Here is a 25,323-nt window from a genome sequence, read left to right on the forward strand (position 1 = left end):
AGCGTTAAAGTCTCTTTTTGGGTGGACGCAAATCCCTCACACTCACCACCCGCTATTTCTGGCAGCGGTGGAGCAGTTCTCTCTGGCCGGTGCCCTTTGGGTCTGGTCTGGCAGGATCTGGCCCGGATTGTCCTCTGTAAGCAGGGAACCCATCCTTCTAAAAGCTGCTGAATCGCTAGTGTCTGTTAAAAGAGATGCTCTCTCATGAAAAAGAAGCCTGAAGTCAGTTGCCTTGATGGGCAGACCATTGAGGCCAAGCCTGGACATTGAACGTTGGGGGGGGTTTGGGAAAATAGCCTAACGCTAGACAGGAACAATCAGAATCTAGATCGAGCAGACAGTTGAGTGTCATCGTCGACACAATTCAGTCACAGACTCCACAAGCATCGTTACAAACAAGAAACTGAGATGAAAATGTGGGTTTCAGGTTTTTTTTTTAATGGTGAAAACATCCTTTATCTTCGAAACAGACACATTTACAAGATCTGCAACAAAAGAAATGAAAGCTGAGAAATGATATTTTGCGACCTGATTACAGATTCCAAAGCGCTGCAACATGGTAGTGTCTGAAACAGTTAAAAAAAATAAACAATCATAAAAAATACATATGAGGCAGGCTCTTTCTTTTTTTGTCGGTTTGATTGAAAAAAGACTGCATGAATAGGAGGTGAAACGTTGAAACAATGCATACAAGACTATGCAGTAACCCATAGCAGCCTGTGTGTTGCTTGCTAACTACATGGTAGACTGGTGTAGGCTGAGCTGTTCTGAGCCAATTTCACAGGGTGAGAAGAGACGGCGAATACACACCGCCTGCACGATCCAGACAATATCATCAAAATGTACACAGTCAAAAATAAAAAATGCAAGACCAGAACGTGTGAAATAGCAAAATAGAGAAAAAGGAGTCTACAGAATGATTTGAGTAGAGTACATCTTCCTCTGTTCTCTTGACCACCCAGGTTACAGTCACACAGTGGTCACCTAAGCCGATTCACATCCCCTATGGAGTGCCTCCGCCCTGTAGAACTCCATTAGATGTCCATTCACTCTGTCCTTAAGAGAGCTGCATTACAGCTTACACACTATGGGAGTGAGGGGAGAGGAGAGAGGACACGAGTAGGATCTCATCAGTGGAGACAAAGACAGTAGTTTCCTTAATATGTCCTACAGAGTTGTGACATGACCCATTTCTACACTAGTGGGAAGCCAGGGATCCCACCCTTAGTGAAAACACTGTTCATTATTCTCCAAAGATACACACTTTAGATTTGTATAGTACACACCGATGTTGCTATTTTTAATAACACTGTCTCTCACCCCAAGACCCACAATACTGGTGATGAATCATCATTCATTTTCATCTTCATGTCAAAAATGAATTCCTAGCAGTTCCTATCAACATGTTATGTTTAGAAATGGCATTAGAGAAACTGAATTAGCATGAGACAGTATTTCCCCATGGGCTTGGAACTTACAGCATTGCAGTTAGATCATGTAACCACTGCCTAACCTAGCCTCAATTAACAGGTCATTTACAGTTATACCATGGCAGTGCACCAACCCAGAGAATGTTATCAAAGCTCAGAAGGCATGCGTGAATATCTGTTTAGTCCCACAGAGAAGAGGCCCTGACACACAGAGGTAATGATAATAAATAGTGCTCGGCTTAATAGGCTACCTCCCTAAAGTTGTGTTGTGTGTACCAGGACCCCTCTCTCTCCTGCCTATTCTCTCTGCTTAGGTCCTCTTAAAGGTGGGAGAGAGAGGTATTACCACTGTGCTTGTCTGTCTGTGGTGAAAGCAAGACAAACCCCTTCACCATCTGCACCTATCTCCCCAGCCCAGCTCCCTGCCTCTCACGTTTTCCTCTGTCCCTCACTTGCACTCCTTCACAAGTTCTCTTCTCCCCCCCCATCCCCCCCTACAGCTCAATATTTGTACTTCAATATAAAAACAACACATCCTCAACCTCGCTCTCCATCGACAAAAGGCAGAACACTCATTCAACATTGGGCAAGAGGCAGATAAACATTTGGCACAAGATTTTCTGGTAGGTATGCAGCCGACCCAAAGCGAGTGCATGCACTACAAACACAGCCCAGCTAAGTTCAACCTCTTCGGTAGCTGCGTAATTCCCTGCTAGGGTGTCTCGGCAAATATCATCCTAGAAGGCAGCACGGGAACACACACTGACTCTCTCTTTGCCTTTTCGATCCGTTCTGTCTCTTTTTCCATCTGTATTTATTTTTTCCATCTATTTCTTCCGACAAAGGTTTGTCAATCCCTCAGCCTGCTGTGAACTTGCTACAAAAGGTGAGTTAAAAGATAAGCACCCCTATACAAAATACAGTAAAGTTTAAACCACGTGAAACTGAATATACAGTAGTCCATATGAAACTGAAACAGTCGACATGAACAACGACAAAACAATATTAAACAATCTCTGTACATGCACTATGGCACAAACTAATATTCCTGTGGAGTTTGTTTGTCTGAAAATGACTACGGGAGAGCAACAGAAAATAGTGCTCTAGCCTCTGTGGCTTCAACACACCTATGAGGAGGTACTGCTGTTATTAATTGGAGCTGAAATGTTTCAAATATCAGCAAATGTTAACGCAAGGTCTTAAATCAACCTGTCAAACTACTTTGTACAAAGTACAGCAAAGCCCCATCTCTCCCTCATTGACTAATACTCTATGACTGCAAGGGGATATGTTGTTTTCTTCCAAAAAAAATGACATCAACACAGACTGTACCAGGATTTCACGGTTACATTCACAAGCCACTGGGGTGCTATTGTCTTGTGTGCCTGACGAAAATCAAACTGGATTTATTCACAAAATGATATGGCCCGCTGCTCATTATTCCTCTACCTATACTACTGATAGGCGTTAGGCACTTAAAACACATGTTCACATATACAAATATAGATAGCATTATACATTATTTTTCTTCCCCACCAAACTTGGGTATTAAAAACAAGAAATGAAAAATCTTTGGTTTGTAAACACACGTTCATATCAATCATTACTAGTTAAGGTGTAGTTGTTGTCATTCAAAGCTTGTCTCACCAGAAATTGAGTTTTATGGTGCTCTAGTAACCCCTGTGTTGCTGGGACATTGCCCAGCACGCGTCAGGGTGCAAGCCACACACCCCTCAGAGAGCAAAGGGGCCGGCATCCTCCTCACAGCCATGGAGGCAGCTGGACACCACAGGGCACAAATGCAGCCACACATTATTGTCTGTCTATCGCTCAATTCAACTGCCTTTTCAGTTTGCAACAGAGTCAGTCAATCCAGGTCAGTGTCAATGAAAGTATTGCTGCTGCTTTCATTCTTGTCCATCATTGTTTGCATTGTATTGGGCAAAACGCCATCCCATACTTCCCAAGCTTGGGTTAGGTGTCGGACAGGGTGGCATTTTCACAGTAAACTGTCCTGCCATTGGTTTAAGACGGACCTCACAGGAGCTGAGACCCAACTGTTATTTTCTTCCCCCCATCACTCTCTAACAGAACATGACTAAATTAAATTCAATACAGGTTGGTGAGCCATGGGGATACCTTTTTTCTCATTCATTTATCTGAAAAACACTTTACAGTGAGTCACCCCAGTGATTCAGCCTCTGTATGAATGAATCACTCTCCCTCCCCCTCTCTCACTCCTTCCTTTCCCTGTGCTGTCTCAGTTGCAGGGTAGCCAGGTGGAGTAGGCATGCTGCTGGCAGTGGAACATGGGCTGTACCTGGGCTATGTAGTAGTTACTGAAGTTACCGTCTGCCACGTAGGCGGCTGGCTGGTAGTAGCAGGTGACGTTAGCCACATTTGGGATGACGTTCTGCTCGGCCAGCACGCGCACCGCCAGCATGGCGATCAGCCCCAGGGTCTGCCGCCTCTCATGTCCCATCAGGCACACCGTACTCTCGTTGACCACCCCATGCAGGGTCATCAAGTAGTCGTACTTGCGGTCCTCCAGGCCCACAAAGTGGTTTTGCAGGTAGGACTCCAGCTTGCGCTGCTGCTCGCTGATATCCGAGAAGTCGATGAAGAAGCGCGAGCACATGTAACGCTGCAGGGACTTCATCTCTGTCTCGGAGTCGGCTTGGAAGCCCCTTACCAGCAGGTGACAGTACTTGAGCAGACCGCCGCCCCGGATCTCCTCTGGGTTGCGCGTGCAGATCACCTTCTGGCGTAGGTGGTCGAGGGCAGCACCAAAGTCCCCAAACACACTCTCGCCCACGATGGTGGGATGGAAGGTCTCGGCCATGGGGTTCTCAGAGCATTCATAGAACAGCAGCAGGGAGTCCAGCTTGATCTGGAAGGAGTCCACGCTGAATTCAAACTGCCGCCTCAGAGAGTCTACGAACTTGAGCTCCACGTTCTTGCCTCTGTTGTTGGAGAGGGAGATGAGGCTCCAGCGGTCTGAATCATTGCACACCTTCACCATCTTCTGCACATAGGCTTCCTGTCAGACAGAAACACACAGGGGAAATGAATCTTGAGCTCCAGTTGCCAATGGATAGAAATACTGTACGCATACTTTATAAAAAGGCCCTTTGCTCAGTTAAAATGAATAACTGTGAATGGATTTTTAAAATACTGTACACATACTATTTAAATGCTTTTGCGCCACTATGATCTTAAACAAATAACTGTCATGGATATAAATACTGTAGCCTACTCCTGATCTAAATCCAATTAAACCGATACAAGCACTAAATCAGGAACAGTTCATCTTCTATAGCGCCACATAAAGATGTATAAATGTGATTACATTGGCACATATTTTCTTTGCATCTTTCTGTAGCCTACAATAAGGGGCAAACATTGGCTGCCCTATCTATGGAACTTAGGTGGCCGAGGAAACAGGATCCGCTTTAAAATGGGCTTACTGCAATCCTCTTAACTGGATCAAATCAACATTATACTATCAGTCAACTTGTCTTATTGCACTTTGAAATAACATGCACAATGATGTGCAAAACGGCGAAGGTGAGTAAAAGTAGCCATATTCATAAATTAAATTGATTTCTAAATAGCCATTTGATTTATTTCAATAACTGTTGATTGGAAAATGCAGCCTACCTTTAAAGTCAATGGTGATATTTTCTGCTTATTCACCCCGTCAGGTAAGAAGTCCAGGAGACAGTCCAAAACGATATCCTTCACAATCTGAAAATCACTTTCCCCTTTCATATCCGCGCAAAAGATTAGGTCAAGGTCCTTGTAGCCCAGTCCGCTATCCTCATGAAGAACGTGGCTTGCAGCAGACCCGTTTAACCGTACGTCCCGGACGTGGATATTCCTCTCCTCCATGCGACTACGCACCACCTTCACTATTTGTCGGGGTTTCATCTCCAAAGTGGGGAAGTTTCCACGGCCGTGGATGGGAATGGTCTCGGTCAGGATGGCATCAAGACGCTGCACTTGTTCCCAGCCGAGAACGCTGATATTGCTGCTTTCAACCTCAGTTATAGGACTAGCACCAGTGCAACTATGTTCTTCAGACATTGTGGAGAAAATTAAACGGCAATTGACAATGAAGTTTCTTTAGAGACAGGTCCGTATCCAAATGTGGATTTTACGCGCAGTGACAGTGGGCTATAGAAGGGCAATGTCACTTCATCCACATCGGTATCTTCAGTCAGAGTGCAGTACCTCTATATTATACTGTAACATAAATCAAATCAAGGCGAAATAGGCTACTCAGTGCGCAGTAAAGAAATGACAGCTGCTAACTCCCGTTGACTCGCGTGTCTTTTGTCGTGAGATGAGGGAGGACAGTAAATAAGATCTTCTCTCAAAGATAGTCGTCACTTCTGCCTTTTTCCTTTCTTTATAGAGCGTGAAACGTTTCCTCGTCGGTTGTCACTCAGTGCATCCGAACTGTGCGCATCACCGTCTTTGGAGCTTGTTGGTATACTAGGAGTTCTGAGTTCGGGCTGTGACTCCATCGCCTAAGGCACGCCTATGATTTTTAATTTGCATGAATACGCACTTGGCAAGTTTTGCAGCGATCAGCCCTCTGTGGAATCCCGTGGATTGTGACGCGCAACTTCTAAATATTTGATTCCCCTTTCGTCTCCAATACATTCTTAAAGCCTTCCATGTAACTTGTCACGTGAAAAGTATGTGGTTTAGTTTGGCTACTTTTGTTTTCCAAAGTTAACCGTTACCTATCCACTGTGCTTGGCTTGTGGGCGTCGCTTCTCGCTGAAAGGCAGGTACAGTTTTAGGAATGTCACATGCTATGTACAACCCCCCCCCCCCCCTTATTATTTGAACGAAGATAAGTTAGAGCGACATCAACAGCCTGGGGTTACATCCCAGGCTTTGTCGCAACTGCACGTGACCCTCATTATAGGACGGCAAACAATTGTCCCAGTGCCGTCCAGGGTGGGAGAGGGTTTTGGCCGTTGGGGCTTTCCTTGGCTCCTCCGACACATTGGTGCGGCTGACAGCTGGTTTAAGCGAGCAGTGTGTTCACCAATTCATACAGTGTGCTCACCAATAGCAAATCGGACTTCTGACTACAGCCGCACTATAGCGACGTTGGCAAAAAGCGGATGTAGCCAGTTGTCAGGCATACAGAATTTAACCTAACTTAACCTAACGGAAAGAGGGACACCACACCGCACAGGCGTTTTCTACGCCTGCTAATGTTACTACAAATAAAATGACAGTTTTGTATATTCTCTTATGAAATGCAGGCACAGTTAATTGAAAATATAATAACCTAATGTGCCCTCCCTTGAGTTGAAATCGCATTATCGCATTAGGCTTTCACTATAAAGAGATGTTATTTTCACTTGCAGGATTTCATTGACCATACAAAAATTGTGGAGCAAAAGCCTACCTTTGAGTTGGCATTGCCATACCGCCCTCTATGGGAAAGAGGAAAAAGTTAGATCACAATCCTAACCAAATCTATGAGTAATTTGAAAAATATCCAGCAACAACATATTGTGAGCAGTGGTGTAAAGTACTAAAGTAAAAATAATTTAAAGTACTACTTAAGTAGTTTTTTGGGGTATCTGTACTTTACAATTTATATTTTTGCCAACTTTTACTTCACTACATTCCAAAAGAAAATAATGTACTTTTTCCTTCATACATTTTCCCTTGGCACCCTAAAGTTCTAGTTACATTTTGACAGGACAATGATCCAGTTCACACACTTATCAAGCGAACATCCCTGGTCATCCCTACTGCCTCTGATCAGGCGGACTCACTAAACACAAATGCTTTGTTTGTAAATTATATCTGAGTGTTGGAGTGTGCGCCTGGCTATCCTTAAAAAAAAAACAATTGAAATGGTTTATACTTTTGATACTTAAGTAGTAGTATTTTACTGGGTGACTCACTCTTACTTGAGTCATTTTCTATTAAGGTATCTTTACTTTCACTCAAGTATGTCCATTGAGTACTTTTTCCACCACTGATTGTGAGTCATAATGTAGAATGACACTTCCTAGTTTGTCTATTTTAGGGAGCTCCAGTGTTCCTATATTGATATTTACTTGCTGTGTTGAGGAAACGTCATATAAATATGCCACTTACAGCAAATGTTTTCTCCAAGGCAACTTTTAATACAGTGAGTGCATACATTTTTAGTATGTGATCCCTGCATGATTTGAACCCATGACCTTGGCGTTCCTAGAACCACACAGGACCAACACATACCTAATTATGGTTTCCCTAATGCCATTTCCTAAACCAGCCCCCCAAACTCTCACCTCTAAAGAACACTCTTTCCTAAACACTCTCTTTCCTAACCTCCAACCCTATTGTTGTGTCTATCAAACAGTATATGTTGTGACCTGATTTAGTGCCTGGTTAAGCTGTATCTGATCCCAGCCCACATGAAAAAATACTATAGTATACTATAGTATTCACTGTAGTGTTTTGCGTCCGCAAAAACACTACTGTGAATACTGTAGTATTTACTGAGTATTTACAGTTAAGTATAGTATCAATACTGTAGTAAAATAAAACTGTAGTATATACTATAGTAATTAATTAAGTGTTTTTGTGGACTATAGTATACTGTAGGATTTACTGTAGTGTTTTTGCAGATGTCACTGCAGTATCTATAGTGTTTTTGTTTTCATTATCTTTGACATAGAAGTGGAGGCTTTTTCCTTCAGGAAACCTACTGGAGAAATACTGAGAGAGCTCATTTTCCATAACCGGTAGGTAGGTAGGTCTGGGGTCTGAACGGATAGTTCAGAGCTTCTGCTCTTTTCTATAACCTGTAGGAAACACAATATATGGTCTATACTTGGCATGTAGGTTTCTCACTAACGTGTGGCACAAATTGCAATGTGGGGGTGGGGAATGTGCAGGGTATACACAATTTAAATACTGTAGTATTTACTATAGTTAAAAAGAGTAGAGTTTTGCAGACATTACTGTAGTATTTACTACAGTGCTTTTTTTTGCAGATAATACTGTAGTATTTACTATATTATTCTAAAGATACAACATTATAATTACTACACATGATTGAGGGATACAACAGTGTGTAGTATATTATTCTACAGTATACTTCCGTTTACTATATAATTCTATAGTAAGTACTTTAATATTCTATAGTAAACTGTAGTTTTTTTTAATGTGGGAGGGGTCTTACCAATGTTGAGGGGACTTTAGCCTAGCGGCTCGGGAAGGCCTGGCTAGCTCAGTGGTCTTATGAATGTGATGGGGACGTGTCCAGCCATAGAAGTTCAGACAATATGAGTATAGTCCCTGTATGCAACCATGTATTTCTCTCTTCTTGGTCAATATACCCCCTGGCCTGGGCTAACTAGTGTTGTGAATGTGTGTTGTGGACATTAGCGGTCTCTGTTGTCTTGAATCCCTTGTTTTCCCCATCATCATACCCCCTGGGCTTAATGCTCTCTACTGAAGTGTGAGTGAGACAGCTGACAACAGCACAGTGCTAGTCAGACTCTAATGTCAGTGTCAGACTGAACTTCCATGGCACAGTGCAGCACAGCATGACAGCTAGCATCAGAGAAACACACGCTCATCTCCATCAAACATCAGAGAGAAACCTGCCAAAGCCAAACATATCATATTAGGACTAACATGCTGTGCCATGTCATGGCCGGTCGGGGCAGCCATCAGGGCATCTATCAAGCAGTGCAAAGCCCTGCGTCACTGCTGCCACACAGCCCTGTATACCCAGTTTATCCCATTTACTCTTAGCCCACAGCAGAGCAGAGATCCCAGAGCCTACCTGCACAGTCACACTCCTCACAACAGGGGGTCAGAGGCAATCGCATTCACATAGATCACTGATCATTCACAATCGCTCCGACATGGCTAGTCCAAATACTTATATTATATTTATATATATTCTTAATTCCATTCCTTTAGATGTGTGTGTTGTTCTAGTCAATGCTATCCTATATTGCTGTATATATACCATTCTATCCTACATATTCTACAGATATACTAAATACTCTATCCACATACATCACATACGATATATTTATACTCCGGACTCCGACATTGCTCGTCCTAATAGTAATACATTTCTTAATTCCATCCTTTTACTTTTAGATCTGTGTGTATTGTTGTAAATTGTTAGATATTACTGCACTATTGGAGCTAGAAACACAAGCATTTCACTACACCTGCAATAACATCTGCTAAACATGTATGTGACTAATACAATTTGATTTGATTTTAAGCATTATAGACTTAGATCAGATACATTCACAGCCATATTCCATATGCAACCATATGCACATTGTTCTAATCATGCATCTCACTCACGCTTTTTCTGGGATAGCCAGTTTTTTATTGGTGGACAGTCCAATGAGAGATCACAAGTCTCTCAAATAGCAACTAACATCTGGAAATGTATGTGAGGAGTCAATGTATTTCCCAGGTGTGGAGGTATGGGTTGGCCTTCGTTCAAGAGCTCTGTGCACTAGCCATCTCCACTCCAGCCAAATCAGAGTGGTTGCCATAGAGACAGTAGGTGTATATTCCTCTACAATGGTTGACAGGGGCTGCATAGAAAAAAAAGGATATGCAAAAATTGTCACATTATGCTTTGGTGACTGGAAACATCCTCATTGCATGGACAATCCTGAATTTTATATAATAACAGACAACTTTATCTTCAGAGATGCCATAATCAGTGAGTGCTTTGAAAAGCAGTAGATGGGTAAAATCACTGGGGATGCCAAGCCAGGGGAAAAAATTGCATATTGTGTGTTGTGATAATTGTGTTATTTGCTCTATAACATGTTAGTTCATATGCCTTGCCACCGTGATATATAAGCCTAAAGGCAGAGACAATAAGAAGAAAGGGGCAGAATAAATTCAACCACCTTTGTTTCATCACAAAACCAGACAGCAACATCTGTCCACAAATCATATTGCATGTAACAAACAGTTACATGACATACAGCATGGACAATCAAGTTAATGTTTCCGACATTTTAGACAACTATTTATTTAGAATCACAGAGTTACCGCAAGTCGCAAAGAAAACAGGAGATGCCTCCACTATTCCAGCACAATTTCAACTTCCACATCATCAAATCACCTATGCTTAGTCTAATACGGTGACAATTAAAAGATACCAAAAACAATTTAGTCCAATCAACGTAAACTAAATACACTGCTCAAAAAAATAAAGGGAACACTAAAATAACACATCCTAGATCTGAATGAATGAAATATTCTTATTAAATACTTTTTTCTTTACATAGTTGAATGTGCTGACAACAAAATCACACAAAAATTATCAATGGAAATCAAATTTATCAACCCATGGAGGTCTGGATTTGGAGTCACACTCAGAATTAAACTTGAAAACCACACTACAGGCTGATCCAACTTTGATGTAATGTCCTTAAAACAAGTCAAAATGAGGCTAAGTAGTGTGTGTGGCCTCCACGTGCCTGTATGACCTTCCTACAACGCCTGGGCATGCTCCTGATGAGGTGGCGGATGGTCTCCTGAGGGATCTCCTCCCAGACCTTGACTAAAGCATCCCCCAACTCCTGGACAGTCTGTGGTGCAACGTGGCTTTGGTGGATGGAGCGAGACATGATGTCCCAGATGTGCTCAATTGGATTCAGGTCTGGGGAACGGGCGGGCCAGTCCATAGCATCAATGCCTTCCTCTTGCAGGAACTGCTGACACACTCCAGCCACATGAGGTCTAGCATTGTCTTGCATTAGGAGGAACCCAGGGCCAACCGCACCAGCATATGGTCTCACAAGGGGTCTGAGGATCTCATCTCGGTACCTAATGGCAGTCAGGCTACCTCTGGCGAGAAATGCCACCCCACACCATGACTGACCCACCGCCAAACCGGTCATGCTGGAGGATGTTGCAGGCAGCAGAACGTTCTCCACAGCGTCTCCAGACTCTGTCACGTGTTCAGTGTGAACCTGCTTTCATCCGTGAAGAGCACAGGGCACCAGTGGCGAATTTGCCAATCTTGGTGTTCTCTGGCAAATGCCAAACGTCCTGCACGGTGTTGGGCTGTAAGCACAACCCCCACCTGTGGACGTCGGGCCTCATACCACCCTCATGGAGTCTGTTTCTGACCGTTTGAGCAGACACATGCACATTTGTGGCCTGCTGGAGGTCATTTTGCAGGGCTCTGGCAGTGCTCCTCCTGCTCCTCCTTGCACAAAGGCGGAGGTAGCGGTCCTGCTGCTGGGTTGTTGCCCTCCTACGGCCTCCTCCACGTCTCCTGATGTACTGGCCTGTCTCCTGGTAGCGCCTCCATGCTCTGGACACTACGCTGACAGACACAGCAAACCTTCTTGCCACAGCTCGCATTGATGTGCCATCCTGGATGAGCTGCACTACCTGAGCCACTTGTGTGGGTTGTAGACTCCGTCTCATGCTACCACTAGAGTGAAAGCACCGCCAGCATTCAAAAGTGACCAAAACATCAGCCAAGAAGCATAGGAACTGAGAAGTGGTCTGTGGTCACCACCTGCAGAACCACTCCTTTATTGTGGGTGTCTTGCTAATTGCCTATAATTTCCACCTGTTGTCTATTCCATTTGCACAACAGCATGTGAAATTTATTGTCAATCAGTGTTGCTTCCTAAGTGGACAGTTTGATTTCACAGAAGTGTGATTGACTTGGAGTTACATTGTGTTGTTTAAGTGTTCCCTATATTTTTTTGAGCAGTGTATGATGTGGCTGTCCATGGTAGCAATTTCTGTGTGTGTGTGTGTGTGTGTGTGTGTGTGTGTGTGTGTGTGTGTGTGTGTGTGTGTGTACGTACAAGTACAAAAAAAACATGTTGACTCACCCTACTTGTAGAGAAACGCCAATGCCATCCTCCTCTCATGTCGCCGAAACGGTCTATGACTATCATACGGTAGGCTACACACGTTTAGTTTTTGTTGTCCTGGCTAAAATGCTTGCTCGCTAGCCTAACTTCCTTTCATGGGCAATGATGAACCAGCTAGTTAACAAGCCTACTATATCTATCTACATATTGAACTTCCATCCTTTCAGGCCAGAGGCAATGTATGAATTTATGGTTGGATCAGAATCGCCTTTATTATCATTGGCCAGTATGGAGAATTTAGTAAAAACCACAAGTCCAAATCCCTATCTCCATCCATGGTTAATTTAGGAACAGGACAATTTTAGCTAGCTAGCTAGACACCGGAGGAAAACGACACAGCGAGATGCAACAATTAAAGTTTTTTCTGTCAATGTTGTTTAGCTGTGATCGTGATGTGATTGGTGTGAAGCCAAATCCAAACTGGCTTCCACTGACACTTTTTTGGGGGGTGAATCGGGACCATTCACAGTTGAGCTCAATGCTAAATGACTATTATTTTATATTGTTTTTATCAAGGGAGGCCAAATGCAGGCTGGCTTCCCTTGCATTCAATGCTACAGGAACCAAATCAAATGTATTTACATCAGCTGATATCTCAAAGTGCTGTACAGAAACCCAGCCTAAAACCCCAAACAGCAAGCAATGCAGGTGTAGAAGCACGGTGGCTAGGAAAAACTCCCTAGAAAGGCCAGAACATAGGAAGAAACCTAGAGAGGAACCAGGCTATGAGGGGTGGCCAGTCCTCTTCTGGCTGTGCCGGGTGATGTTCAAATGTTCATAAATGACCAGCAGGGTCAAATAATAATAATCACCGTGGTTGTCGAGGGTGCAACAGGTCAGCACCTCAGGAATAAATGTCAGTTAGTTTTTCATAGCCGATCATTAAGAGTATCTCTACCGCTCCTGCTGTCTCTAGAGAGTTGAAAACAGCAGGTCTGGGACAGGTAGCACGTCCGGTGAACAGGTCAGGGTTCCATAGCCGCAGGCAGAACAGTTGAAACTGGAGCAGCAGCACATCCAGGTGGACTGGGGACAGCAAGAAGTCATCAGGCCAGGTAGTCCTGAGGCATGGTCCTAGGGCTCAGGTCCTCCGAAAGAGAGAAAGAATTAGAGAGCATACTTAAATTCACACAAGACGCCGGATAAGACAGGAGAAATACTCCATATATAACAGACTGACCCTAGCCCCCCGACACAAACTACTGCAGCATAAATACTGGAGGCTGAGACAGGAGGGGTCGGAAGACACTGTGGCCCCGTCCGATGATACCCCCGGACAGGCCCAAACAGGCAGGACATAACCTCACCACACCACTAGAGGGATACCTTCAACCACCAACTTACCATCCTGAGACAAGGCCGAGTATAGCCCACCAAGATCTCTGCCACGGCACAACCCAAGGGTGGGCGCCAACCCAGACAAGAAGATCACATCAGTGACTCAACCCATTCAAGTGACACACCCCTGCTGCTTTTTAGTTAGCTTTGCGACAGCATCAAAAATAAATGTTGGATTGTTCTTATTTTCCTCAATTATGTTGGGAAAATAGGATGATTGATCAGCAGTGAGGGCTCTTCAATACTGCACGGTACTGTACAGTATCATACTCTTTTTGTCATACTCTTTTTGACCAGACAGCATCAGATAGATGGGCTACACATACAAAGAAAAGTGGGGTCTGTTTCGCTCGCTCGGAGGCTTTCCCTGGTGAAATACAAAAATGCAGCCTCTTGCAACTTGAAGGAAAATTATGAAACACAGAGAGATTAAAGAAATTATTTGTTTCTTTTTTTGTTGGTACATTTTTTGGGGAAGCCTGGCTTCCCTTGGAATCCATGAATACACACCACTGTTGAAAAGACTCTTCATGTCAATGCACCACGGAAGGACCCAACATCTGAAAATATCTTATTTCGCAACTGTGATTGTTGGCCCTCTCCCTCGTAAAACCGATCTTTTACACTCACAGAGAGCCTGCCCCCAGGGTCCATAAAAAAATGATCAGGACAGTTCGGCCCAATAAACGAAGAGAAGCCAGGGTTTTCACTGTGCCAACCAGCTGACAGGAACCATTGGATTGATGCACCGTGAAGAGTCGCATCCTCTCGGACAGCCACATCATCTCCCCTTGAGCTCATCTTTAGAGTTTGAGACGGTCGGGGAGTTAGAATCTAATGTCTTAGTCACTATTCTTCACTCGTCTGCATCTTCCACATCTAACAACAACAACTAATGAAGGTCATTGACGTCTGAAACATAATGTTTTGAAAACAAAATACAATAGCTAACTTAACATGTTTTGTGAGCGAGAGTCGCTTTAGTCGAGCAGGGCGACTAGCTAGCTAATTCCTCAGATCATATGGAGAGGAACTACACATTAACACATCATGCTAATGAGTTGGATAGAGAGCAGGGCTCTCAAATACATTTTGGCGATGTGGTTCCGGGGAGAGTGCACTCGTGTGTTTTCTAGTTAGACCTATTTTAATGTGCTGGATGAGATGCATGGGTTGTGGTGTCAGTATGTGGATTGCCCAGAGGGCCATGGAGGTCCAGGGTCCTCTAGCGGCATGATGAGAATTTCTATCTCATTAAGAGCAATCGAGCCGGTCTGACCTCTCTCATCTGACCTCATTTTAACAGGAGGGGATGGAAACACCGGCTATTATGCTCTAACATGAGTGAATGAGTACCGAGGCACTGGTTAGATGGGATTGGGGACTTAGGCCTATAGCAAATGCAAAAATATTTGTTCGTACACATACGTTGCCACAATCGCTCTGAAACGTTCTACAGATGCCAAACTGAGATGGTTGGAATAGGTCATATAGATGGAAAAGTTTTATTTCATGTGGGGTATGACTTTCATAGGATTTATGCGGAAGATTTGAAGTGCTCTGTATTTTTTCACATATCTGTGTGTCTTTACCCACTTTGCATAATTTCAAGTTATTCAATCATTCTACACTTCTAAGCAGTTGATTAGTGCGGGCAAATGAGCAAAAAAGCAGCATGTGTTTTAGATGTGTTTTTATCTCCTCTCTTTGGCTGTGAAGTTGTGTGGAAACAACTGACAAACATCTTGGCTAATCTGTTTCCTCTTGGCAGTTGAAGTGAGTAACGTGAACTACCTTATATTATATATATTTTTTGTGTAGAGCTATAGTAGAGACCAGGACCGGAACTCTTGCATGTTATCTGCATATACCACTGACGGTGATGCAAGATGCATTTTGCAAGATTGCGAAGTCGATTATCTTAGAAGTTGTATGGGCCAGTGCATTTTGTGGGGATAAAGAGCTTAAGGTTTGATTTGTAGCTCTTCACTTAAAGCCTGCAGGTATAATGAGGCGGCAGCATTATGAGGAGGTTATAATGCAGTGTAAGACATGTCATACGCATGCATGACTCCTTAATAACGTCTAAACTCATTATGATCCGGACAAAATACCAAGCATTTTGAGTCAAATAAACATTTCCCACATAACTGCATTCTATGTCTTGAGCCATTATGAAAGGTCATACGCTTATAACAATTCATAAAGCATTATACCTGCACTTCTGCAGGGTTTAAGTAATCCGTGTCCTCCTCGTATTCCTCTACCTCTTTCACTCTGTCTCCCCCTTCCCCCTGCCTAAGATGACTGGATTTCCAGGTGGGTCGCATTAGTTTGTCCAGTCGAAGTGACATTCCTGGCACTGACGGTAGTTAGTTTTGGGTGTGGATCAGAAGCTCCCGGACGGAATGGGATTTCCAGCTTTTCTCAGTCAATGTGTTTTGACTCCTGGTGAGATAGGGTTGTGGCAACTAAAAAAAAGCAGCAGCTGCTTTAATATGGATGTTTCCTACTTCACCGGCGTGCGCGTGACTGTGTGCGAGTGCGCATGCATGCATGTGTGTGTGCGTGCATATGATGCGTGTGTGCACGTTCACACACGTGTGTGTGTGTGTGTGTGTGTGTGTGTGTGTGTGTAGGTGCATGGTGAGACTGATCTGGGTTTCTTTTGTCAGGGCCGTACTGAGGATAACAGTACGGGTTGTGTTTCAGGGAGACACAGAGAGGCCCATCTTTCCTAGTGGAGGTCTCATAGGACGGATTATGGGCTGTATATGATCTAACAACTAGGGAGTCCAGTGACACCGGAGAAGGAAAGCACACTGCTAGCTGCTAAAGCATTTTAGCAAGTGATGGGCATAGCAGACCCTATTTGATCTGACCCGTGTGCTGTGCTGTGTGGGTTCTCCTTCCACCTGTCATGTGTTGTGTTGGCTTGGCTGGCTTACATTCTCCAGTCCAACCGTACGCCATCAACCATCACTAGACCTCTGCCCTAACACCTGGACCTCTGGCTCAGCTAGGCCAATATAGCAAAGCCTCCAAACTTTGGCACCCGTATACCCCTACCACGGTGTATTTCAGGGGGTTTTCTAATCTATTAACTCATTTTAATTTAGCTGTTAATTCAATAATGTCGTGGATAGGAAGTGATAGGAGTTTGGCTCCTCACAAAGGTAGTGGGCGAAGACTGAATACAACAAACCTACAACTGACCAAACAATGTCATGTCAACCCTTGGTTTGTCCACCGCCTAGCAACAGAAACAAAAAGGTCTATTTTCTGCAGCCTGGTTGTCCAGCCAAGTGGCCAGTAGGACGGGATGTTTGGTGCGGTCCAGGTAGCACGTGGTTTTAGCCCACCAATCACCAACCTCATTGAGCTTCAAAGATGTCCCCAGACAGCAGCCAAGATGGCAGGACGGCACGTTGTGGGCACGCTCAGTGCAAGCTTGTCTTGGGAACGGACCTTAATGGTCTAAAGCAGCCAGCTGAGCTGACGATTGTGGAGCAGTCAAGTAATCCATGCTTAACTGGCTCCATGACCGCTAAGTGGGATTGGGAGTGCTGGCCGGGGCTCTAACCACTCTCTGTGACTATGAAGGGAGACTATAAGCTGCTGGAAGGGACTTTAGCCAATGGACGGGTGAGGACTGCAGCGTATGAATATCTCTTTAACACACAACTTATGGATGTTCTTGGACAGTCTCGGACTGTCAGACACTCTCTGGTGAGTTAAAGTGACGTGTCACAAAGTTAAAGAGGTACAACAGAATTGTGTTCTTGTTAGATACTGCGTCAGTCTCAAAAGTGATGTAAGAGTACAACCTATAGAGGGCCAGAGTCAAAGGCCACCTTAAATTAGGGACAGAGCCGAAAGCACAGACCGTAAATCAGTCCACAGTCGCACAGCCCACTTAAGTGACATACTAATATCATTAGTGCATTATAGGATGTTCTGTGTTGAGTTCTATTAGAACATCATCTTTATTGAACTGCTCGTTTTGAGCCTGGTGTGGCCAGAAATGATATTCTCTCACCCTGAACCCATAAGCTTATCTTGCTGTAGTTGTTTGCTGTAGGTGTGAACACTTTGTGATGTGAGACAGGGTTGTATTCAAATCAAACTTTGTCACATTCGCCCGAATACAACAAGTATACCGTGAAGTGCTTACTTACAAGCCCTTAACCAACAGTGCAGTTCAAGAAGAGTTAAGAAATTATTTACCAAATAAACTAAAGTAAAAAAATAATAAAAAGTAACACAATAACAAGGCTATATACAGGGGGTACCAGTACCGAGTCAGTGTGCGGGGGTAATTTGTACATGTAGGTAGGGGTGAGTTGACTATGCCTAGATAATAAACAGCGAGTCGCAGCAGTGTACAAAACAAATGGAGGGGGGTCAATGTAATAGTCCGGTGGCCATTTGATTAATTGTTCAGCAGTCTTATGGTTTGGGGTAGAAGCTACTAAGGAGCTTTTTGGTCCTAGACTTGGCGCTCTGGTACCGCTTGCCGTGCAGTAGCAGAAAAAACAGTCTATGACTTGGGTGACTGGAGTCTCTGACAATTTTAGGCGCTTCCTCTGACACCGCCTATTATATAGGTCCTGGATTGCAGGAAGCTTGGCCCCAGTGATGTACTGGCCTGTACGCACTACCCTCTGTAGCGCCTTACTGCTCCTTTGTCTTGCTTACATTGAGAGAGAGGTTGTTGTCATGGCACCACAATGCCAGTTCTCTGACCTCCCTATAGGCTGTCTCATCATTGTCGGTGATCAGGCCTACCACTGTTGTGTCGTCAGCAAACTTGAATGTGTTGGAGTAGTGTTTGGCCACGCAGACGTGGGTGAACAGGGAGACAAGGACGGGACACACCCCTGAGGGGACTCAGTGTTTGAGGATCAGCATGGCAGATGTGTTGTTGCCTTACCACCTGGGGGCGGCCCGTCAGGAAGTCCAGGATCCAGTTGCAGAGGGAGGTGTTTAGTCCCAAGGTCCTTAGCTTAGTGATGAGCACTATGGTGTTGAGCTGTAGTCAATGAACAGCATTCCCATCGAGGTGTTCCTTTTTTCCAAGTGGGAAAGTGCAGTGTGGAGTGCAATTGAGATGGCGTCATCTGTGAATCTGCTGAGGCGGTATGCGAATTGGAGTGGGTCTAGGGTATCCGGGAGGATGCTGTTGATGTGAGCCATGACCAGCCTTTCAAAGCACTTCATGGCTACCGACGTGAGTGCTACGGGACGGTAATCATTTAGGCAGGTTACATTTCGTTTCATTGGGCAAAGGGACTATGCTTGAAACACGTAGGTATTACAGACTCAGTCTGATTGAAAATGTCAGTGATGACACTTGCCAGTTGATCTGCGCATGCTTTGAGTACACGTCCTGGTAATCCCGCTGCTTTGTGAATGTTGAACTGTTTAAAGGTCTTCCTCACATCGGCTACAGAGAGCATTATCAGACAGTCATCCAGAACAGCTAGGGCTCTCGTGCATGCTTCAGTGCTGCTTTCCTCGAAGTGAGCATAAAAGGCATTTAGCGCAACTGGTAGGCTCGCATCACTGGGCAGCTCGCATCTGGGTTTCCCTTTGTAGTTCGTAATAGTTTTCAAGCCTTGCCACATCAGACGAGCATCAGAGCCTGTGTAGTAGGATTCAATCTTAATCCTGTATTGATGCTTTGCTTGTTTGATGGTTCGTCTGAGGGCCTAGCGAAATTTCTTATAAGTGTCCGGATTAGTGTCCCCCGCTCCTTGAAAGTGGCAGCTCTAGCATTTAGTTCGATGCGGATGTTGCCTGTAATCCATGGCTTCTGGTGTGATATGCATGTACGGTCACTGTGGGGACGACGTAGTCGATGCACTTATTGATGCTGCCGATGACTGAGGTGGTATACTCCTCAATGCCATTGGATGAATCCCGGAACATATTCCAGTCTGTGCTAGAAAAACAGTCCTGTAGCGTAGCTTCCGCGTCATCTGACCATTTCCGTATTGAGCGAGTCACTGGTACTTCCTGCTTTAGTTTTTGCTTGTAAGCAGGAATAAGGAGGATAGAATTATGGTAAGATTTGCCAAATGGAGGGTAGGGGAGAGCTTTGTATGCATCTCTGTGTGTGGCGTAAAAGGTGGTCAAGAGCTTTTTTCCCTGTGGTTGCAGATGAGACATGCTGGGAAAAATGTTGTAAAACAGATTTAAATTGGCCTGCATTAAAGTCCCCAGTCACTAGGAACGCCGCTTCTGAGTGAGTATTTTCTTGGTTTGCTTATGGCCTTACAGAGTTGGTTGAGTATGGTCTTAGTGCCAGCATCGGTCTGTGGTGGTAAATAGATGGCTACGAATAACATGTTTGAGAACTCTCTTGGTAGATAGTGTGGTCTACAGCTTATCATAAGGTACTCTACCTCAGGCAAGCAATACCTCGATACTTCTTTAATATTAGACATCGCGCACCAGCTATTGACAAAAAGACACACACCCCCACCCCTCATCTTACCAGACGTAACTTCTCTGTTCTGCCAGTGCATTGAAAATCCCTCCAGCGCTATATTATCCATGTCATTGTTTAGCCACGACTCAGTGAAACATATTACAATTCTTAATGCCCCGTTGGTAGGATAATTGTAATCGTAGGTCATCCATTTTATTTTCCAATGATTGCATGTTAGCAAGTAGAATTGATGGCAGTGGGAGTTTACTTGCTTGCCTACGGATTCTCCAAAGGCAGCCCGATCTGCGTCCTCTTTTCCTCTGTCTTTTCTTTACGCAAATGACAGGGATCTGGGCCTGTTCGCGGGAGTGCAGTATATATTTTTCGTTAAAAGGTAGAAATCTCGTTAAAAGGTAGAAATTTGTGGTGAGTAATCCCAGTTCTGATGTCCAGAAGTTATTTTCAGTCATAAGAGACGGTAGCAGCAACATATAAAAAAATATTTTTTACAAACAAACAAAATAGCACAATTGGTTACGGGCATGTAAAACGTCAGTCATCCTCTTTGGCGCCATCTTAAATTCTACTCATCACCTTACTCTCATGTCCATTCTCATCACCCTTTCATTTCCAAAATGAGGATCCCTGTCACACAATGAGGTGGGGCTGACATGAATAATAAGATGAAGCCAAAGACTGACTCACCGTTATTACGAAGCCTCAAATGTTGCTCTGAAACAGAGGGACAATGATTAAGGTCTCATTCAACTGAGTAAGTCGAAGTAAGGTGGGTTGTGTGAAAATGTCCATTCCGGTGGAAGACAAAAATCACATTCAATTGTTTCTTGTCCAACAAGTAACTATCGTTTTGTTTTTGCTACCGTGGGCACTAATGAATACAACCCAGGTGTAGCTAGGCCTTTGCCTGGAATCTTCCATGCCCCGGGTTGGATCGGAACGCCATATCACAAACTGGGAATGTGGGATGGAAGGAAATGGTATTGCGCGGAGCGTATAGCATGTTCCCTTTTCTCAATAAACATATTAATCCTGAGGTACAGTATCTCCTCTGGCTGGCCTGGAGGGCAACTGACGGTACTATGAGCTTCCCATCTGCAGGATGAAGGAAAAAACGGACAGAAATGCTGTCTCTTTTCTGTTCCTCCACAGGAGGAGTGTGCTCCCAGAATGTCTGGCTTGCTGCTCTTTTACGCTCATCAGGGTCGTATTTATGAGAGCACAACGTAGCAGAACGTTGCGCAACAGAAAACATAAACTAGTGTTTCTTACTGAACAAGTGTAGATAGTATCTCCCCGTTTCAGCCTTTTTCTTCTTTTTTTTGTGCCTCATGAATACAACACAGGGAGAGACATTTATTTTACTCAAACGGTTGGACCACCTACCCACTGGATGCTAGGAAATGACTAGATGGAAGATCGAGAAACATGGTATAGAGGTGATGGACACACTGGTTGCTAGTCCCATCCACACTAGTCCCATCCACCAAGCTACCAAGAGTGAAACAGGGAAGAGTCAAGGGGTATGCCAATTTGTTAGATCAGACCTAACCCACTCCATTAAGTTAATCAAAACAGGAGCATTTTACATCTGGTTAGAAATAAATAAGTCAATCTCAACAGAGAAAAATGTCCACCTGTGTGCTACCAATATTCCCCCAAAAGACGACCCATACTTTAATGACGACAGCTTCTTCATCCTAGAGAGGGAGATCAACCATTTCCAGACCCAGGGACATATACTAGTCTGTGGTGACCTAAACACCAGAACTGGACAAGAACCTGACACACGCAGCACACAGGGGAACAAACACCTACAGCATTCACTCCCCCATATGGGAAAGGGGATACCTAGTCAGTCGCACAACTGAATGCATTCAAAAGAAATGTGTCTTCCTCATTTAATCCAACCCCTCTGAATCAGATAGGGGGGAGGCAGCCCCCCACACCTGTACACAACTACTCAGCAACAACAAAAAAAGTTACCTCTTTTCAGGACCCCGTCTTTCAAAGATAATTCGTAAAAGTCCAAATAACTTCACAGATCTTCATTGTAAAGGGTTAAACACTGTTTCCCATGCATGTTCAATGAACCATAAACAATTAATGAACATGCACCTGTGGAACGGTCGTTAAGATACTAACAGCTTACAGACGGTAGGCAATTAAGGTCACAGTTATGAAAACTTAGGACACTAAAGAGGCCTTTCTACTGACTCTGAAAAACACCAAAAGAAAGATGCCCATGGTCCCTGCTCATCTGTGTGAACGTGCCTTAGGCATGCTGCGAGGAGACATGAGGACTGCAGATGTGGCCAGGGCAATAAATTGCAATGTCTGTACTGTGAGACGCCTAAGACAGCGCTACAGGGAGACAGGACAGACAGCTGATCATCCTCACAGTGGACCACGTGTAACAACACCTGAACAGGATTGGTACATCCGAATATCACACCTTCGGGACAGGTACATGATGGCAACAACAACTGCCCGAGTTACACGAGGAACGCACAATCCCTCCATCAGTGCTCAGACTGTCCGCAATAGGCTTAGAGAGGTTGGACTGAGGGTTTGCAGGCCTGTTGTAAGGCAGGTCCTCACCAGACATCACAGGCAACAACGTCGCCAATGGGCACAAACCCACCGTCGCTGGACCAGACAGGACTGGCAAAAAGTGCTCTTCACTGACGAGTCGCGGTTTTGTCTCACCAGGGGTGATGGTCGGATTTGTGTTTATCGTCAAAGGAATGAGCGTTACACCAGTGTTACACCGAGGTCTGTACTCTGGAGCGGGATCGATTTGGAGGTGGAGGGTCCATCATGGTCTGGGGCGGTGTGTCACAGCATCATCGGACTGAGCTTGTTGTCATTTGAGAGGCATTTTACTCAATCGTCCCAGATATGAAACTCAGGGTTGACACTACCGTACATGCTCAAAGTTGGAACTCAAGTGAATAGATATATTTTTAGAAGTTAAATATAAAAAAATATGTTACCCATTAGATGGAAATTCAGCTCTCTGTTACATTCTATGAACAAGGAGAATTTCAGGAGATATCCACATTCATATAGTTCAATTCTGCGCAGGAGAGCATCTCTGGAGTATGTCACGCTCATTAGCAGGAGGTAAACGACTAATGAGGTAAACACTTCACATCTGAGGTAAATGTTTTTAGCAGGAGGCATACGTCGTGTGCCTGTCAGTGACCTAGCTGGACCATTCCGACCTGACATGGAGCCAAGTCTTTCTGTGTAACGCATCATGTCCGTTTTGACTAATTGAGCTTAAATGGAGTAATCACTAGGAACTCAGGTCTGTCTCTGGCTGACTCCTGATGTCATACTGTATCGACTTAAGACTATTAGGATTACTTAATTACCTTAATCACCACCCTTCCTCTCTTTCCATGGCAGGGTCATCACGGGTAGGCGTTTTAACGGTTGTTTATTTATGCATAGCACAGATGTTAGAGTGGAGAGAGGCATTCAATGTTTCCATTGAGATCGATTCAGCGAGAGCTACATTTGTCGGGGAGCTTGAGGGCGAATGCCTACATTCTTGTGGGGACACTACAGACATCACACAGCACTATATCATTAGCCTTGGACATTCACCCACCCTTCTGTTTTGCATAACACAAGACAGGCCTATTGTAATACAGCACAAATAATTATAAGACCAATTCTACAATAAGAGTGATAGAACCAGGAAACATGGTTGTTGCACAGGTGAGTTTTATTGCATGCCATTTTCTGACATCCAAAGTCTCAAAACGAAGGGTGCTGCCTGGAATAAGACTGGGTTTACATGGTCCGAGTCTGGGCTACGAAGCCCACACATCGGCTCCAGAACACAAAATAAAGGAAAACAACTCAAATACAGCCAGCCAGAAAGTAGTGAAAATATTAGTGTGTGTACATCAGAGGATCATCAGGGTGGAAGCAAGGCACAAACACTCGTCCTATAACTCTGATAAAAGGGAAACACCAGCGAACTCTCATATGCAATTAGTTCACATTAGAAAACGGCAGGATGCATGACACCGTCACTCGCTACCCTCCTTTCATGATTCAACTACACTGCATCACACAATATATCCAGAACACAACTAATTTCCCAACTCATAAAGTAGAACTAGGTAGCAACCAGATCAGTCTAGCCTCTGAACTCCAGGCTCCGACTTTCTTTCGGCCTAGTTCTCCTCAGAGGAACTCGTGCTGTAGTACTTTCCCTAATTGGCACACAGCTTATGCACGTGCTGAAACCAACCAATCCTGCTGGGTAATGTAGTTTTGGACCCAATTTGTAGTTTGGACTGCTCCATTTCCTTATATAGTTTGTCTTTGGCAACTACTTAACTACTGTGAACATATTTTAAAATGGCTGAAACTTTTTGGAAGAATCTCTTTACTCATGTTTTGATTGCAAAAAACGTGCATAACATGGGAGTCGTAACTTATATACCTCAATCTTTTCTCCCCCACCGTTCCTTCCTCAGGGACACTCTCAAAAGGTTAACACGAGAAAAGAACACTGGAGTTAAGCATAAAAGACCTGTGTCAGACCCAGCCCACTGGCACAACTGGGCCTGGGGTATATCGTAACACTGACTGACAGGAGATACATAAGGATATGTGGGTGTGACGTCTCACAACGCTGTGTGGGTGTGACGTCTCACAACGCTATGTGGGTGTGACGTCTCAGTGTTTGTTCCAGAAGGGGGTGGCGATGGGCCCCTGGACAGACCTCTCCACCACAATCATCTCGTTGGGGTTGTTGCGGGCGCCATAGTGATGCAAAAGCTCTTGAATCGCTGCCTCCTCAATCTGCAAGGAGAAGAGAGGGGGACATACAAACACAGTTGGAGTGTTTTAAAGTCACAGTCAAGTCTAGGCAGCTGTCAAAAGGCACAGCTGGAAACAAGTAATTTCTACTGACATTAGACAGAGGTGAAAGAACTAAGTATTTCTGATTTCCTCTTAGGAGACACTTAAAAGGTACTTTATTATTATTATTAACCTTAATTTAACCAGGAAGGGCTCATTGAGATTTAAAATCTCTTTTTCAAGAGCGTCCTGGCCAAGATAGGCAGCACCAAGTCATTACAAAAATTAGACAGACATGAAAACTACAAGTAATCTAGTAAAAACCATTGAATTCACAAGAGTATAACAATATCAAAAACAG

At 44.2% G+C, this 25,323-nt stretch overlaps 2 protein-coding genes across 2 annotated transcripts in view; both read right to left on the reverse strand.

Moving 5' to 3' along the window:
- Nucleotides 1-415: 415 nt before the first annotated feature.
- On the reverse strand, nucleotides 416-23,777 carry LOC129857785 (terminal nucleotidyltransferase 5A-like). The gene is made up of 2 exons (XM_055926343.1): nucleotides 5,091-23,777; nucleotides 416-4,470 (listed from the first exon to the last, which is right to left on the reverse strand). Exons 1-2 carry the CDS (start codon nucleotides 5,514-5,516, stop codon nucleotides 3,691-3,693), a joined length of 1,206 nt encoding a protein of 401 aa, XP_055782318.1. The 5' UTR covers nucleotides 5,517-23,777; the 3' UTR covers nucleotides 416-3,690.
- Nucleotides 23,778-23,853: 76 nt separating this feature from the next.
- The window catches only part of LOC129857784 (inhibitor of Bruton tyrosine kinase-like), a 34,458-nt gene continuing 32,988 nt past the window's right edge, over nucleotides 23,854-25,323 (reverse strand). Inside the window, exon 26 of the mRNA XM_055926342.1 lies at nucleotides 23,854-24,962. Coding sequence (XP_055782317.1) covers nucleotides 24,837-24,962 — 126 coding nt within the window. The 3' untranslated portion in view covers nucleotides 23,854-24,836. The remainder of the gene's footprint in view (nucleotides 24,963-25,323) is intronic.

This window comes from Salvelinus fontinalis, chromosome 6 (assembly GCF_029448725.1).
Source record: "Salvelinus fontinalis isolate EN_2023a chromosome 6, ASM2944872v1, whole genome shotgun sequence".
In the NCBI taxonomy this organism is placed as follows: Eukaryota; Metazoa; Chordata; class Actinopteri; order Salmoniformes; family Salmonidae; genus Salvelinus; species Salvelinus fontinalis.

Excerpts from the sequence above, each read along its gene's own strand:
- LOC129857785 (XM_055926343.1), bottom strand. The coding sequence starts at position 5,516 with ATGTCTGAAGAACATAGTTGCACTGGTGCTAGTCCTATAACTGAGGTT. Across the intron at positions 4,471-5,090 it reads TATCACCATTGACTTTAAAG|GAAGCCTATGTGCAGAAGAT; the intron begins GTAGGCTGCATT and ends TCTGTCTGACAG.